The sequence below is a fragment of the Leptonotus elevatus genome, chromosome 4, assembly GCF_054856555.1.
Source record: "Leptonotus elevatus isolate MCC_2025b chromosome 4, RoL_Lele_1.0, whole genome shotgun sequence".
Lineage (NCBI taxonomy): Eukaryota > Metazoa > Chordata > Actinopteri > Syngnathiformes > Syngnathidae > Leptonotus > Leptonotus elevatus.
The window spans coordinates 5,443,820-5,462,429 of NC_141242.1; the positions used below are offsets into that span (position 1 = coordinate 5,443,820).

The window sequence follows — 18,610 nt, forward strand, 5'->3', positions numbered from 1 at the left end:
ATGAAACGAAATTAAAACGACTGGTATGAAGAAAATCTTGTAGACAAAAAGCAGGCAGAGTACACTATGGGTGCTAACATACTTTGGTATAATTTAGTTAGAAGAAAAAAAAATCACACCTTCAACTAAGGCGTTCATGTTCTTCTCCCGCATTGATTTGGTGTTATGCATGCAAAGAATGGATACTGAAGAACATCCGCTAGGCTGGGTATGTGTTGACTTTCAGCTCGGGTAATTTGCCTCGTCGCAAGTCTATGCTTCCTTTCCACAATTGTCATTTTCTATATCTGCCAACTTTTTTTTCTCTCCCCAGGACGGCATCACTTTTGCTGTTATGGGATCATTGTTTAATTCAGTTGTGGATATCCGCTACGGGAATTGCGAAAATGTATATTTGTAATGCCCAGTTTGAGAGCTATAATATCTACAAATGAGTTGAATCTGCTTACCAGAAGCCTCCGTTTGTCTGATGGCACCAAAGTCAACAAACTCAGAAGTGGAAATTCAAACATGATTCGCATATTCATTGCAGGACTTGCTAATTAATGCAGGAGATGGCCTTTGTTATGGTTGATGTCATCATTTGTACATTGAGTGACTTAGAAATTAGAAAACGGATCATTTGAGCTTTCATTTTCTGTCACAGCGTAGAAATCTATAAAGTAACAGTAAAGTTCAGTATTGCTAGTTTGACTACAACAGAAATCTATTGTTGTTATTTTTCTTAGTGAAAAACGGTTTGTGAAGCACAAGTCAATGAACATTTACTATATTTGTATTTTATTCAAACTTGTAAAAACAATACTGTCAACTTAAAAATGCACACACCTTCCATTCATTTTACATCAGTAGTGAGATGACCAAAAATAAGATCGTGACAATGTGGCATTTTCTACTGTACATATATTCATCAATGTCACATTCATTTGGGGCGTTCTCATGATGTCAGTTGTTCTTTTCCCACTTTCCACTTATCATTCATTTTCAAGAAATAATTGGGAGCACAAGACTGAAGTTATTTAGAATTTCTCTAGACTACACGTGTTCAGGCTAATATACAGAATAAAAAAACATCGTAAAAGGACATTTAACAAAATATTGGCAAGGGTGTTTTTTCCCCGTTTTTTTTTTACCCAGTTTGAATTAGAGAAATGAGAAGTCTAAATGCATGTCACAATCATCACACCCTGGAAAAAAAATCCAAATTAATCATTAACTCATTCACTGCCATAAATTCCTTTAAAAAAAAGATTATTAAAAATTAGAGGCAAGAGGCGATTAAATTTTTTAATTGTAATTTATCGCATGACTTCACTAGTTAACTCACGACTAATCACACATTTTATATCGATTCTAAATGTACAATTAAAAAAATCGAGGTTTTCATACTCTTGTTAACAAAAGTGGGATTTTTTTTTAACTAATAGAAATAGTTTAAATGATTTTTTGACGTTTATAGCCGTCAATGGCAGTGAATTAATTAAAAAAAGAAGAAAAGATAAAAAATTCGGGGCGTCAGGCGATTACAGTTTTTAATTGTAATTAATCGCATGATTTCACTAGTTAACGCGCGATTAATCACAAATTTCATATCTGTTCTAAATGGACAATAAAAAAATTATAGGTTTTCATACTCTTGTTAACAAAAGTGGGGGAAAAAAAAGTTCAACTAATAGAAAAAGTAAAAATTAATTTTTGACATTTATAACCGTCAATGGCAGTGAATGAGTAAAAAGCCCAACATCAATACAACATCCTTGCCCATAACGGGTTCAACTTTAACTTGAAGACAAAGAAAACGTTTCACACCAAAAAATACTTCAAATATAACGCAAGGGATTTGACTCACTGCAGACCCAAACCGCTGTTCTGATGTTTGCGGCAACTCCGGCATCTTTGCGACATCCCCAAGCTGAGAAAATCTCCACAGCGTGTTCACGTTCGCCCCGTAAAGTCTTTGCTGCGCTTTTCAGTTAGCAGGCGAGGAATGACGGGCGAGCAACATGCCACTTCCTCGTCACTTGTTTGGTGCGCGCGGAGCTCGACGCGGCTCTCGTGCATGAACGTGTACTTGAAGCGGTCTTGAGGGTGAACTTTGCACAAAAAGATTCAAACGTTCAGACAAACACAGCAAAGAAGTGTTGATCATTGGGGGCTTAAGAAACATAAGAGAAAAACCTCGACTGGCATAACGTGGAAACTGTCAAGTGATATGATAAATCAACCCCCCCCCTCCCCCCCAGTCCTGTCAGAGCTGTGTGCCCATTTGTCGGAGCTCCTTTTTCACATCCGACAGCCACTCTTTCAACACATCAAAAGATGGTCGAGATTCAGGGTTCAAGTGCCAGCAGAGCTTCATAATCTGGTAAAGAGCTCCAGGGCAGCCGTCTGGAGAAGGCATCCGGTATCCACCCTCCAAATGATGCACCACGTGCTTTGATTGCTGCACAATGGGAACAAAAAGTGAGACTGAAGCATCCTTTCAGCACGCACAAATAAAATAGGATTAGAATTTTGTTGGGACTAAAAAAGTTGGAAGCAATTCCTAAGATTTCTATAAGTAGCATACGTGGCGTCCTGTGTTCACATCTTCGCCTTGAACTGTTCACTACTACAACTCAATCAACTTAACCGACTCAATATTGCAATTCTTTTTCGATACATTAGATTTTTCGTGAATACATTCCAGTTATTATATTTTCCATACTTACAATTTTTGAGTAAGGCATTCGACCAAATGAGTAAATCTCCCAAAGCAAAACACCATAACTCCAAACATCTGATTTGGTGGAGAATTTCTTTTGAGGGAGAGACAAAGAAAACTGATGAAGATGACTTTCATCATTTTGAATAAAACACCCTTGCTCACCACTTAAAGTGGAAGTCAACCATAAACATTTCTTGACAATAATATGTTATATGTGACCTCACTAGTCTAAATCTAGTCTGATGAATATTACATTTGTGGAAGATGAGTTATGAAGCAAATTCAGCCGTTTTTATCCAACCCATTTTGCCTCTTGCTGTCCACTGAAGATGACATCACAGTTGCCCAGGACTCAGGCAACGACCAATCACAGCTCACCAATCAAAAAAATCAACCAATCAGAAAATAGGTGAGCTGTGAATGGTCGTTGCCTGAGTCCTGAGCAACTGTGATGTCATCCTCAGCAAGTGGCAAAATGGCCGACACGAGATGGATCATTTTGCCGCTTAACTCATATTCCAGCTTAGGGGTGTGAATTGCCTCGTACCTGGCGATTCGATCCGTATCACGATTCATAGGTCACGATTCAATTAGATATAAGTCGATTAATGCGATGATTTTTTTTTATTATTCAAAATTTTGAAAATACTAATCAGTAGTGATAGACAAATAAAGCTTCATGAAATACTTGTGATACTGTTTGACTCCTCTAGATGGCACTCTTGGTTTAAATGGGCCAGCTAGCTTACTAGCTAAACAGCTAACCAGACAGACAGACAAATGAAGCTTTATGAATCACCTGTGATAGTTTTTGACTCCTCTAGATGGCACTCTTGGTTTAAATGGGCCAGCTAGCTCGCTAGCTAAACAGCTAACCACCAGACAGACAAACGGACAGACGGACAAATGAAGCACCTGTGATACTGTTTGACTCCTCTAGATGGCACTCTTGGTTTAAAAGCTAACCTCAAGTAAGATGTTTTTAAAAAAAATTCTATCAAAAATTGATGTTTAAAAATCAATTTGCCCGCATATTGAATCGATACGAGAATTGCGCACCGTAATATAGCGATATATCGCCCACATTTTTTTTTAACACCCCTATATTCCACTAACATAATATTAACCAGAATACCATATTTAGACCAGTGAGGCTGCATAGAACATAATATTGTAAAAAAAAAATTAGGGGGGGGGGTCAACTTCCTCTTTCACAAGGGTACCTTTTCTTTGAGGGCCTCCGGTGACGTCCACTTGACTGGCAGCTTGTCGGTATCCTCAAGGGAAGACACTTTCTTGGTCAAGCCAAAGTCACTGACTTTGGCAATGAGTTCCTCCGATAGCAGAACATTACGGGCTGCAAGGTCTCGGTGGACAAAATGATTGGACTCCAAATAGACCATGGCCTCGCAGACGTGTCTGCGAAAAGAACAATCAGCCAAGCGTTATACACAAAATAGAATAAATACAACGACAGCTGATTGACTATTTTGTTTTTGTAACTGTCATGCAAACAAACATCTTAGCTCTAATACTGTTGGGGATGTGCGATGTACACACAATGCAAATTTAAGAAGGGTAACGCTAGTGAGTACTGTCCGTCCTCTGGAACGCAGGTAGTCCACCAAGGTACCCTGGAAAAAAAAAGCCGCACACGTATATAAGCCGCAGGTATTAAGGATGTTGACGAAGGATGAGACAGATACTCACCTTTCTCATGTATTCGGTAATAATCAGCAAACTGCCGTCCGCCTCTGAAATCACGCCGAGCAGCTTCACCAAGTTATTGTGACTTAATTTCCTGTGGAAATAGAGGCGACGATGGAGTTTCTTCATTTTTATTCAGAAATACATTTGAACTATTTCTATTAGTTAAACTTTTTTTTCCCACTTTTGTTAACGAGAGTATGAAAACCTAAAAAAAAAAAAAATTACATTTAGAACAGATGTCAAATTTGTGATTAATTTTAATCGCCTGCGCCCCTCATTTTTAATCATCTTCTTTAAAAAAAATTAAGTATTTTTATTTTATTTTTAATGTTTCCTTTTTAAAAGAGAAAAATAAAATAAAAAAATTTAGGGCCGTCAGGTGATTAATTTTTTAAATCATAATTAATCCCATGACTTCAATAGTTAACTCACGATTAATCACAAATTTTATATCTGCTCTAAATGTACAAAAAAAAAATCTAGGTTTTCATACTCTTGTTAACAAAAGTGGGAAAAAATATTAAACTAATAGAAATAGTTTTAATTTTTGACGTCTTTAGCCGTCAATGGCAGTGAATGAGTTAAAATGGTGTCATCTTGATTCAATTATCATACTATTAATTGATCCAAGTCCTCCTAACAATTCAAAAATCCAAGCTCTCATTCTGTCTTATATGACAGTCATGTGGTCATCCGGCGTGGTCCTGTCCAAATCTCAAAGACACGCTAGCGCCATCCTCTGGGTTGAGAGTAGGCTGTGCTAACCAGCAGGCTAAAAGCCCGGGGTTGCTAACCTAACAGCTAGTGCTGCTCTTTAGGCTCTACACCGCTGAAAATTCATTTCCCAATATTCCATTCGGCAGTGTGTATAAAGAATTCAAGTGCAGATATCTATGATAAGTGGAATCGTCATGCAAGGAAACAAACGATCCCTAGGAATTTTCAACTATTTGTCACCCCCCCCCCCAAAAAAAAGAGGCCAGGACACAACAATATCACTGAAAATCAAATACAGTGGTACCGCAGAGTTTAAACATAATTCGTTCCTGCGAAGTGTTCAAAGTCCGAATTGTTCAACCTCCGAAACATTTTTTCCCATAGGAAATAATGTAAATGCAATTAATCCGTTCCCAAGCCCCAAAACCAGAAAATTCCTATTTTAATTTCTATTTATGTTTTTTTACATTTATAGTACAGTACAGTATTTAAACAATAAAAATACCTTACCTTTTTTTATGTGGTGTGGATGAATAAATGCTATGTTAATGCTAGCTTTAGTTCAGTGCTGAAATTGTTTATTTTACATTGGGCATATTGTTAGACTACTAAGCGGTCCTTGCGTGCGTTGTTTAACGTCAGGCACGTTGTTGAACAGCTAAGGGGGGTCCTCGTGCCAGTATTTACTGAAGTAGTCACGGTAGTTACAACGGCGCGATAATCTCCTTCCTAATTCCACTGTGTTTCGTAGCACTGTATGTTTTTCTTTGCTGCCGCTGGCACTTTTGTCTTTCTTTTGGACCCATGGCGAAGAAAATTTGTGGAAAAATCAAAATGCACTCGCGAGTATGGAGCACCTCCGGGAGTATTCACGATCTGACTGGAAATGAGCAGCGCATCGTCTCAACGACCGCAACGTGAGCATTCGGCATTGCTCGGCTTCGCTCGGCTACTCGTTTTCAAGGTACGTTCGGCTTAGCTTGCGTGTTCAAACTCCGAGGCATTTTTTTTACGACGTTCAAACTCCGAGGTGCCACTGTATAGAGTACAATAAATTCTCACCAGGAACTATTTCTAATATTTTTGGTTTTACTTACATCATGACAGAGGCCTCTGCAATAAAAGCCTGCGCGGTGGTATTATTTTTAAGGCACTTCACAGCGACTTGAGACTTTTTGTACTCGGCCAACCTGACTTCTGCAAACACAAGACTTTGCACTCATGCCACAGCAAATACGAATCGCGCAGAAAACGTGTTCGAGGTCTCAGTGACTTGAACATGACAAAACAATTCAAATGGCTACATGCCTCCAAACTCTCCTCGTCCAATGACCTTGAGCAACGTGAGTTCCTTCCTGTTCATCACCCAGCCGCCTGTTGGCGAGTCAAAGACAGGAGGGATGCCACAATCACACACTACGAGCAGTCTGCAGGTGACTAACAAAAGCCCTCAAGACTCACCGCTCACAAATTCATTATGGACAGCAACAGTCTCCTCCTCCAACTTTGGATTGATTAGACGAGTGCACAGTCCATCAGAATTGCTTTTGTAGTGCTTTGTTAAAGGGGGGAAAAAAAGAGATTATTTGTCATATGACAAAAAGAAGACAACCACACCATAAAAAAAAAAAGGCTCCTTTTAGGTTGTACCTCAACAAGTTGGATGAGGTTGTCAAAATACGTTTCCTCGTCAATGGTAAGCTTGCCGTTGCCGTATATGATGTGGTAGTGCTCCACATTGTCGTTGGTGCTCAAACACAGCGTGTAGTCTCCGGGATAGTTGGTGCTCTCTCGCACCAAGAATAGGCCCATCTCTGGTGGGGAGAGCAAGCGCTCGGCCTGGAGCCGTTTTATTTTGCCATGAAACCATCTGCAATGACAAACATGGAGGTAACATTGTTTGACATCCAAGCATTTGTATAGGTCAGGGGTCTGAAACCGGCGGTTTTGGAGACACGTGTGGCTCTTTAGTCCCTCTCCTCTGACTCCCTGTGGAGCTTTAAAAAAATAATAATGTAGAAATGAATTTTTATTTTTGTATGTTTCTTTTTTTAAGATAAAGTATTCTTTATATGAATTCATGATGAAATTAAAATGGAGACGAATTTGTTGGAATTTAGATGTTTCTGGGGTTGGTGAAAGATTCTGGTTGGTAACTTTGATCCTTCCTCGGGTCTCCTGACAACCTCACGACTCTAGCTGGATTCTGAAGTATTCGGTTTAGGTGAACGGTACGGGATTTTTAAAAGGTTTTAGGTGAATTAATGAGCACGCACTCACACGCACGCACATATGCACACACACACATACAAAAAAAAAGAAAAGAAAAAAAAGAGCAATGCTGATGACATGTCGAATCAGTAAGATTTTGAATGAACAAAACTGAGTTTTCTCTCAAAAAAAAGAAAAAAAAGAAAAGAAAAATGGAGACGAAAGGTACCGTGAGATAAAAAAGGTTTTTAAATTACCTAAAAATTAATTTAAATATCCAAAATGAAAGATGAAAATCCAAAAGTTACAATAAAATGTCCATGAAATTGCCATGTCAGAAAAAAATATATTTTTTAAAAAAGGCAGAAAAGAACATGTTTAAGAAATAACAAAATGTCCAAAAAGAAAATAAAAGCCCAAAAATTACCATAAAATGTCTACAAAATTTCCAAAATGTCAGAAAATTTATAGCAAATTAGGTAGAAAAAATTTAAACAAAAAATTAAAAATAGCCACAAAATATCAACAAAAAAAAAAAGGAAGAGTGGCAGAAATTTACCATGTCCATAAAATTGCCAAAAATGTCAGAAATCAGGCAGGACAGTCTAAAAATAGCATGAAAAAAATAATCAAAATAAATAAATAAAAAATTGGAAGATGAAAGGTAGAAGAAAATGAATCTCTAAAGTATTGGATGCTGCATATTGTTGCCGTTATGTGAAAAACACTTATGTCCATTTTGTTTTTTACATTTTTATGTTTTTGGGGGATGAAACTCAAATGCAGACATTTAAAAAATAAAATAAAATAAAAAGTGGACATAGAAGTGACGATCTTTTTTGTGTTATGGTGCAGCTCTAATTAGCTCTTGGACCCCCCAGCTCATTACACACACACTAACACACAGCTTCGTTCATCACAATCTTCAAATGTTTTGCGGCTCTGGACAGATTTTTTGTTATTCATTTGGCCCAAAATTGATCTTTTGTCAGCAAAGATTGCCAACCCCTGGTATAGGTAGAAGGCAAAGTTATGTATAGTACATATTGTTGAGCTATTGCTGCTCTCAGATATAGAAACAATTGTTATCGACTTCAATCTTGCTGCACCGGGAGCAAATGAACAAACGTAATTTGGGCACCCACGGCATAAGATTCAGCTCGCTGCAATTCTCCACAGATGCCACGTTGTGACGGCGTTTCTCAATGCGGCTGGTGGGAACTTCCCCTTCACGACCAGCTTCATTTCTAGCTACATACCACTCTGGATTCTGCAAGATAACACATTAAGCAATGAAAACCAGCAACAAATATTTGCTAACCAATTGAGCAGCACACACAAACAATTATTACCTCTGTAGTCATAATGATAGTCAACAGATCTCCTTCCTTAAAGGCGAGTTGGTGCGTTAATGAGCCCTTAAAGTTGAATTTGCCCACACACACGGTGCCTTTGGGTCATGGAGTCTGTTCATCAAGCATATCATAAATCGAATGGCATAGTTGATTAAGTACTATTTGCATGTTTTCTGTAAATCAGAGGGAAAAAAAGAGAGAGTTTTTCACCTTTGCCATGCTGAGACCGTCCCAATTTCCTCACAGATGACGCCTTCTGCCTGCAAACATTTCAACCGGTGCACTCACCTAAAGAAACAATCAGTATATTTTTTTTGACACGCTTGCTAAAACACAGACAACATTCTCAATAATTCATTATGATAATAATTAGGGGTGTGCCCGCCCCCCCCAAAAAATCGATTCTCATAAGAATCGCGATTCTCATTTAATACGATTCAGAATCGATTTTAAATGTCCCAAAATCGACTTTATTTAAATTATTTTATACTGTCTTGCCTTTGTGTGTGCCTTTATTTGGAGCACTGTTCATGTTGTACCCGTTTTGGCCACTGAGGGGCAGTGTGGTTCCATGCGGTCTAATACACTGTTAAGTTGTAGCCACATTAGAGAGTAGAAGGAAAAAGTCACGATCAAGTTACTCCAATAAAAGTTTTTTTTTCAGTGTGGAGCCGTTTTTTTGAGTGATAAAAGTGCCGCAAGTAGCGCGCTAATTAGCGTTAGCGAGTCAGACTGGAGTAGATCATTACAATTCCTTGCACATCTATAGATTGAAGCAAAAATCATTGTCAATCAAATCATTAAAAATAAATAAAAAATTGGTCTTAATCGAAAATCGATTCTGAATCGAATCGCAGGCCCAAAAATCGGAATCGAATCGTGAGACATTCAAAGATTCCCACCCCTAATAATAATGTCATTCTGTCATGTTCAATCACGCAACGCCGGGCTGTAAACAATATGGGGGTAGAAAACGGAATGACTGTAATCCAAAATAATGAATGAGTTATGCTGCATGACTAAAAATAAAAATAAGAGTTGCTCCAATTCACACAAAAGAATCAGATTGTTCCCCTAAAAGATAAACGTTGCTCTTCTAGCTCGGCCTGGTTGACAATGCAGCAAGGAATCTTGATAACACCTGAGGAATGGAGTTTGTGCTGATATTTCCATGACACACGCATAACAAACAGGGGCGTTACAGTGAGATGACATAGTGGATACAAATAATCAACACGCCCTTGTTAAAACACCACATTCATAAAATAAGTAAATAAATAAATGTTTTCAAATATTTATTTTAACTAGTACACCACCAGATTACATTGACATTCAACTAACTAATTATCACCAAAACAGTTTTGGTAACTAGAAAACAGTTTTAGTTTTTACTTTCTATATCCACTGTTTTTGGGGAGCACTCCAAAATGCAATTAGTGCTGTCACGTTATACAATGTCACACGTCCTGCTACTGGCTCGCTCGAACGAGCGTTTATATAATGTACAATAAATCAGTGTCCTCGATTTTCAAGATACAGACAGGATGACTTTTGGCCTCCAAGTAGCATTTAAACCAATTGATTGGCTCGGTCAATATCAGCTATTTTCTAATCGCCCGAACCCCTTCCCCAGCTGATTAAGATTTGCTTGTATTTTTTATATTATTATTATTAAAAAAATAATAATTTTTACACATTGGCACATTACAATATAAGACAAATATGATGGCATTCAAGCACGCATGTTTTTCTAATTGGCTGATTAGTCTGCTGTAAAGTAAAAAATGTTTTACTTTTTTATTTATATATATTTTTTAATATTGATCTGTTTAAGCGATTACTTATTTTAATACTGATTACAAAACAATGGGTTGTGGAACACTCGGCAATCTGATGCATAACTACTTTTATTTTTTCATCTTTTTTTTTTTTTACTTAAAAAGTAAGACGTTTAGTTTTGCTGTAAAAGATTTCCGATGTAAATGACCTGCTTGTCACTCATATTTGATCGATTAATGTAATTATAACGACAGAACGTTCCATTTTAGGATAGAGGACTGAAAAGGTTTAAAGGTTTGCTTGCTGCCATTCAATTCACTTTTGCACACGATACGTGTAGAACAAAGCATGTATTCAGGTCCTAGCACAAGTAAAGCAAGTTATACAAGATAACAATAACAAATAAACCCACCTTTGTTAACATTCAACCACAGAGATAATAAGATCAGTGCAGGTAAATTTAAGCCATCTGGTGAAAATTCCTGCATTAACCCACCCACCCCCCACCCCCCAATATGAAACTGGTGAATCAACAACATCAAACTCTTATCTTGTACCCGTCGGACATTGTTTCAAGTCAGACTGCGCCCAGCAAGACGGCTGAGGAATGTTGACGTTCAAATCTGCCACTCCTTTTATCTGTTGACAAGAATTTGTGTTTTCACATTCTGAACTGTCAATTTGAAATAATTCCCCGTTTTCCAATACAAGTATGATTTATTATTTATTTGCTCATCTGAGTTGTTGCTTAATCGGGAAAAAAATTTATTGTTTGTATTGTAATGTATATGTAACATAAAGCAATATTTTAAGGTATGGTATAGAAACACATAAAAATAAATCACTTGTTTTTCTTCAACAGGCCTGTCTCATTGACAAGGACAACGAAAGTGTTATTCATGTCCACTTTACTTTGTGATTTTGTTTTGGTTGCTGTCATTGCATAAAATCTCGCTTTAAAAGGGTAAAATGTCGACGATGGAAGTAAGCTATTCACGATTTTTTGCGTTTTCTTTCATAAATTCAATAGTTATTTGTTTTTGTGCTTTTTTTTTTCTCATGTGCTGTCGTGTTTAGCTTGTTGTTTTATTTAGTTCTGTGTTTTCTATTGGCTGTTGTGTTAGGTTGTTTTTGTGTGTGCGCGTTTTTAAATTATTTGCCTTCTTTATTGATGTTTTTCTTATCTGTTGTTCTGTTCTGCACTTCAGCGCCACCGTGCCATGCTGTGCATTTCCTGGGGGTTGTTTAGCCCAAATACAAAAACAACCTAGTGACGTCCCTGAATCAGTGTACACTACACTCCAACTACTGTACATGAAATTTGCTGTCATTTAGCTGTTCACGTTAAATTAATACATACATAAATACAGTTGAATAAGTACGTAAGTACAAACTTACTGGATCAAAACATGGTACCCAAGAAAGTTCTAAAATAAATATTTACTGTACCTGAATACAGGAAAAAGTAACTCCAGGTAGTATCGGATGTTACATGTACTGCCCAAACTACGTCCTCTTCTGGTGACAACAGACGTTGCCACGCAAGAAAACAAAAACAAAAAAACACTCACAAGCGTCAGTTAAAGTCGAAGCCCCAAATCAATCAAAAATACTGACAAGGGAATGTCACAGGTGTCCGCGAAGCCCGAATAATCACAAAACTCGCCAGTGGGTGAGCAGCCAAACGCGTACAAATACACAAAATGAAACTAAACAATGTGAGGAAAAATTTGGTCGACAAAAAGCAATTACTCTGTGGCTAGTAAAATACTTGTTTGGTTAGATAAGATACTCACGTCACACATTTCTTAAAATTCATGCCACGCCTTGGTTTCACATTACGCATGCGCATTAATCTTGTCGTAGCATGTGTATGGTCGCAATACGTCAAACTGGCCGCCATATTGGGACGGGTAACCGGAACACCAAATAGGTTTCATGTGCAGTATTATAGTGAACGTTTTTGACAATTTAACTTTGTCTCAGTATGAACACAAACACAGGTTTCCAGTGATAGTAAAGGTTTCACTTTCATTACATTAAACAGATAATTATGAATTAAAACTTTTTATAATTTAATTTAGTTTAAATTAATCCCAATCCTAACATTTTATTTTTAGGTGTTTCTCTTGGCTGCACAGCTTCCAGTACGTTTATGAAGTTTTTTTTTATTTATTATTATTATTTTGTGTTCAGTCCGATTTGAAGTGCTGCCATTTCAATCTAATGTGCTCAGAGCTGTCATAACCAGTCGTGCTAATGGTTGGTTGGTTGGTTGTCGTGATCTTGAACAGGAAGTCCCGTCTTCGAATAATTTTTACATTTTGACTGCCAGGTTGTAAGCGAGGCGACTAACCAAATAATTTGCTACTCATTTTACACTAGCAGTAAAATTACAGCAAAACAAGATGACGCAAGGTCTTTAATTTAGTTTTTAATGTACGGACACATACGGGGAACAAGAACATGAACGTTTGCATGACCGTTTAAAGCCATGCAGCACTCCAAATGTTGTCTATAAGGTACTTGATTTCAACTGTAATTTGTTAAAAGTTGAACAATTTTTTTTCTTTACAAAAAAGGCCAACATGTTTAATTCTTTCAGTTTGCAGACATGACATACTTGAGAAAACAACAACAAATGTTCTTGGATGCGACTTTGTTGAAATGCAAACAATCTCTTTTAGACCAAAAAAAACACAAAAGGTGATAGTCAAAATGGTAATTAAGTACAGTATGAACATTTCTGAACAGCTTCAACAACAACAAAAAATAAGACCACAGCAGAATGAGTGTGTGCGGGAGTCATTCACAATTAACGCTGGTTGACATCAGGGTTGGAATGTTGAGGGGGGAAAACGGCATAATGCTGATACAAATATGGTGCAAATGTTTCTTAATCCTCATTTACACTCAGGTATTACCTAAATGAAAAATGAAGTCAAATTATATATTTATGTAACTGAAAAGGTGTAACTGCGAGCACAATGAACAAACAGAGTCCTATATAAATGATCCCAATACAGATTATTCCTCTGTCCTCTGACAAAGGCCTCAAGCACAACATAAACCAGTGAGGTGTACTCTCCAAACCTGAATTCTATTTCACAGCATTAGGCTCAGCTCGGACTTCAAGATAACTATTAGTAACACACGAAAGTAACACAAGTGGGTTGCATCATCTTTCATCCATAAATCCAACTCATCAAGAAATCTTTTACATTTGTTATGCCAAAAAAAATCGTCCGGGACATTCTCTCACGAGTGACCTCGAAAACAAATTAATGGAAAGGAAAATAAATGAGATTGGCTAATTAAACATTCAACCTGTACTCCGATGATACAACAACAAAAAAAAAAACAAGAGCCATGCTGTATTATTATATTGAAGCCCTTTGCATCACAGTCCACCTCAGCTTGGAAAATGAAACGGTCACGGAGATGATCATCCTTGTAAGTCAGTAGCTGCCAGTTTCGTTAAACGTAGTTCTTTGACCAACAGGTAAGAAATATTGTTCAATTACCCGATGGCTTTGGATGACATTTATACAACAATGTTCAAGTACAAGATTGTCCAACAAAATATAACACTTCACTATATAAATGATGAAAGTTGAATATTAAATCAGCTCTTCTTCCAAGTTACATAGATACAAATTGCATCTACGTCATTACTGCAGGCTCTGAAAGTGTTAATATTTTATCATAGCAATCTTAAATTGAAATTAAATCCACAAGCATGTAGCCTTGAGCAACTAACCCACTATATAAACAATGGTCCTCCAGAATGAGTGTGAGGTCAACATTCACACGTTGAAAAGTCAGCAACTATGAATAAACTGCGCAACATTTAAACCTCAGGAAGGAAAAAAAAAAATCTCTCAAAACGTCCAGGATTGTTAAAGCTTCAAGAAGTGATCCGTGCCGTTATGCCGAGTGCAGCGGGATGACAAATTTGCACCCAAAAGGAGAAAGGTACTTGATACCCACTTCCTGGAACACCTGGCGGGGGATGCCTATGTCGCACAGGTAAACCCTGCCAGCCGCCTCTGCTAGGGGAAGGGGGAGACAAAGGGAGAGGGACCACTTGGCCTCCACTGCCTCTCCCTGCCCACTAACGGGAGGATCCAAGCTAAGCACTGGCGCCCGGTTCTGGTTCGCCCAGTCTGCGGCTGCTCGGTACCAAGGCTGATCCATCAGGAATGTGTTCTCATGGCAGTCCAGGCAGTTGATGATGAGATCCACGGGGGTGTCTGGCAGGTCTGTGCAATCAGACAACGAGATATGATGGCACCCAACAACTTTTTGAAGCATTCTAATTAGGGCTGGAGGAGGGGCGTTGACTAAAACGGATTAGTCGACCACAAAAGTAGGCGGAAAAATGTTTGCACCATGTTAAGGCATCCACACAGACATTTCCAGATGCGTCTTCATGACCATGTCACAGTTGAGTAGCACCCTCTATTGGTGGAAAGTTGATACTGCAGTTTGATGGCATAAACGATAGGATCAATCTAAAGTTTCAATAGTGATAGTCCTACTTACAAAAAAAAAAGTGTAAACCATAGGGCTGGGAAAAATAAGTAAATAAATCGAATTATTGATATTGAATCAATTTTCCTTTTCGAGCGCGATATCGATTCATAAAACCATGAATCGATTATTTTAATACCTCTTTTTTCTCATAAATTAACAATAAAATATAATTTTATTGGTAATTTTTAATATTTTACTGTTTTCTTGAAATGTTACCGTTTACGTGAATTTAAAAGTATTTTCTTACATTTATGAAAGACCTGACTTATTACACTTTATGACAATCTTTTTAATTTATATTTATGATTACTGACTTATGAATTCTGAAAACATTGTCATCTCATCCATGCTGTTGTCAATGTTTGTGTAACACTTAAGTGATTATAACGTGCTATTTTCATTAATAAATAAATAATTTCACCAATTACTGGCTCTGCAAAATTTTCTTTGGAATTTAATGTTTGTGGAGCTTCTTTTTTTGTTATGTCCTTATCATGTCGTTGTTATTCAAGAATAATTGATGTTCCATAATTAATCAATATCAGATTGAAGTGAATTTGGATTATTATTTTTTATCGGATTGAACTGAAATCAAATCGATACCCAGCCCTAGCTAGCTCTAATAAAGTATGGGGTGGGGGGGGGGAAGAATCTCACCTTTGATATTTGACACTAACTTGCCGCCAGTCTTACTGAAGAGAGTAAGCTCGCTGGTGACCGACTCGAGCATCTTGACAAAGTTGGGAAGGAACAGGACCACCTCAACTTCATGATTGGCCAGGTGACGACCGCAGCTGATTCCCTGCGCCCCCTGCACATGCGGACCACACAGCAGCGCCACGGTTGGACGCTGGTGGAGATTCTTTGGCGTGAACCTGGGAGAACAGAAATGGCATCCAAGTTTATACTGCCTGCGTTTCTGCGTTGTCCGTTTGTGTGACCGGCCAAACTACTTTTCTTAATCCCCTCCACAAAACACAAACGTAAGCAACCGCCTCACCCATTTAGCGTTCCATTCTGCTTACCTGTTGGGTCCACCAAGCAGTGTGAGCGCCATCTGACTCGCACACACTCCAGTCATCTCAAGTCGGCGCTCTAACGTGAGGCCATAGCGCTCTGCGACAGACAGCAGACGCTTGTGCAGTTCATAAGCTATACTGGGTACAACCAGTCCAGAGTCTACATGGAAACAAAAAGCAAGAATTTGAATATTTTCCACATTCTTTCATTCCGTGGTATTGTGAAAAAAAACATACCAGTGCAGTATTCTTTGGCCCCAGGTTGTGGTACTGTTATCTGTCTGTACACTATAGGTTTGCCTTCAATAATGTTCTCGTCGTGACGGTACCGCGAGGGGGTCTGCTCGTGAGGCGTACCACGTGACCTGGCCCCGTTCCGACGCTCTGACGTGTCAATTTCTGAAAAAACGGCCGCTTTGTCAAAAAGGGCCAAGTTTCCCTCAAAATCGAAGTCCGTGTCCAGGCCGTCGTCCATGCCGTCCCCGAAGCACTCATCGTCCCTTTGCTTCATCTGGCTGCTACCGTTTTTCACTCCATTCTTTTTGGGGGTGGCCTGGTTTGCACCTCGACTGCTTGATGACCCTGCGACGGTGAGCGTATATAGATCTTATTTTCAGAGCATCAACAAACAAACAAGTTATAGAATTTTGGAGTCCAAATTTACAGGAGTTGTGTCTTCGCCTGAAACCCTTGGGGACATCCAAATGACGGTCTCCATAACTTTTGGAGCAGTGTTGCGGAGAGTTGACTCTCTCTACGGTCCGAGGATCACCTTTTGGTACTGCAACTGGGGCGCTGCTTGCATTAGTGGAGATTGAAGAGCTGATCTGAGTATTTCCATTTCTGATTTCCAAGATCTTGAGGTCCTTTATGTCAATGGCACTGCAACAGAAAGATAACTGATGAAGGGTTTGATCATTTTTGGTGCTTAATACATGCATCGTACTAAAAAAAATTGTACACCAATGAGGTATTACACTATATAGCCTTACCTGCTGTACTTTAAACATTGTTAAATTTGTATTTTGTACATTAAATGACTTTACTGAAAGGAGGCTTTCAGATAATTTTGTGTTGAAATTCTCAATTTAATATTCATTATTATTTGTTGCGTTTTTCCGTTTAACAGGCTTTCCAACGATACCATCCTTCTGCCAGAGATGAAAAAAGTTAAAATCTTGCATTCGACAATAACGGTCAAACCAAAATTTCAACTACACCGGTTTTAATTAAAGAGGCATAGCTTACGGTCACCGGAAAGTTATACTTGTATCACCTTTAACAGATCGGTCTACTAAATCTGGCCTAGTTTAAAATTGTACACACATTCCTAGATTACACCTAATGCTTATAGTCCTCACAAGCTTTACCTGAATGTGACCTCTGGCACTGGGCACTTGACTCCATTGTGGAAAGGTTGTCTGAGCGAGATTGTTTGACAGGACTGGTCCACTGATGACACCTCTCCCTGATACACTCCCAGTGTTGGTCCACAGTTGATTGACACCAAACTACCCAGCCAATCCGCAGCCATGCCTGTTAAAATTTACATTTAACGTTTTTTTTTTTTATTACACAACGAACAATAAAGCTACACCGGCGTTACCAGACAATGCAATTCAACACGTGGAATTTCATAGAAACAAATGGATGGTTAATAATGTCCTAACCTACACGGAAACAGGGTGTTCTTTTTTTACGAACAGCTACACTGCTAGCGGCTAACGTTAGCTCCAGCTCGTATTTTGCTCATTAGTGCGGCGGCGCAGTGCCACCCGCGACCGAACCAGACGGTTAAGTGGGAAACTTTCTTTTTAAATGTACCCGAACGCATTACTTGTCAAGAAAACACACGAATAAACACCAAGGTTAAGGGCTTCAATTGAATGACTTTTAAAACTGTTAACTTACTGTGCTGTGCTAGTTGAATGGTTCGCTAATGCTGCCGCTAGCATGGATTTGGAATGGATGACTGCGTCTGGCTTCCGGGAAGAGGATCTTATACAATTTCAAAATAAAATCTGCAAAATTTGCTCTACATATTACCAAATTAAAATACAGTGTATCGAGCTGATTTTCACCACCATTGAGGTGATTGTGACTTTTAAATCCCGTTATTGTTTCTTTTTTGTGTGTTCAAATTGTACACATGCGATGAGCATTCAAATTATCATTATTTTTTAATAAAATTTATGTTTCACTTGCCGTTTTTCACATTTGTTTATCTAATTAAGTAATACAATGAAAACGATTTTTAAAACTAATTAATTGCACAATAATCAGGGCCGGACTCGAGTTCCGATTTGGCCCTGGAGTTTCATGGCTCAGACCATACCAGGCTATTCCACCCAATAACCATATTTATATTGTATTTGATCAAAAATTAAGATAACTGAATGCCTTACTAGATTACTAGATCACAATCAGAGTTTATTTGAATAATTATGAGAATACAAATAAAGTGAGCAGTGCCTAAAAAAAACTCTGAAAGGTCAGAAATGAAACACGTGTAACATTCAACCACTAGAAGAAGAAAGCAGCGAACAGGACATTGTAAAATATTTTTACATTTTCAT

At 38.2% G+C, this 18,610-nt stretch overlaps 2 protein-coding genes across 4 annotated transcripts; both read right to left on the bottom strand.

Annotated features, from left to right (window-relative positions):
• Positions 1-759: 759 nt before the first annotated feature.
• On the bottom strand, positions 760-12,295 carry LOC147175118 (tyrosine-protein kinase CSK-like). 2 transcript variants are annotated; one of them, XM_086073045.1, is made up of 13 exons: positions 11,929-12,295; positions 8,911-8,988; positions 8,698-8,811; positions 8,491-8,615; positions 6,785-7,004; positions 6,596-6,689; positions 6,443-6,508; positions 6,232-6,331; positions 4,418-4,508; positions 4,268-4,341; positions 3,931-4,126; positions 2,712-2,798; positions 760-2,443 (listed from the first exon to the last, which is right to left on the bottom strand). In XM_086073045.1, the coding sequence occupies exons 3-13, from the start codon at positions 8,707-8,709 to the stop codon at positions 2,249-2,251; spliced, it is 1,260 nt and encodes a 419-aa protein (XP_085929171.1). In that variant the 5' UTR covers positions 8,710-8,811; positions 8,911-8,988; positions 11,929-12,295; the 3' UTR covers positions 760-2,248. The 2 variants fall into 2 exon arrangements, with proteins under 2 accessions (XP_085929171.1, XP_085929172.1); XM_086073046.1 differs by lacking the exon at positions 11,929-12,295 and adding an exon at positions 10,892-10,962.
• A 605-nt stretch (positions 12,296-12,900) lies between these two features.
• edc3 (enhancer of mRNA decapping 3 homolog (S. cerevisiae)) lies at positions 12,901-18,017 on the bottom strand. 2 transcript variants are annotated; one of them, XM_086074914.1, is made up of 7 exons: positions 17,946-18,017; positions 17,405-17,570; positions 16,807-16,916; positions 16,272-16,616; positions 16,041-16,194; positions 15,673-15,890; positions 12,901-14,741 (listed from the first exon to the last, which is right to left on the bottom strand). In XM_086074914.1, exons 2-7 carry the CDS (start codon positions 17,566-17,568, stop codon positions 14,407-14,409), a joined length of 1,326 nt encoding a protein of 441 aa, XP_085931040.1. In that variant the 5' UTR covers positions 17,569-17,570; positions 17,946-18,017; the 3' UTR covers positions 12,901-14,406. The 2 variants fall into 2 exon arrangements, with proteins under 2 accessions (XP_085931040.1, XP_085931039.1); XM_086074913.1 differs by having other exon boundaries at positions 16,699-16,916.
• Between the last annotated feature and the right edge of the window lie 593 nt (positions 18,018-18,610).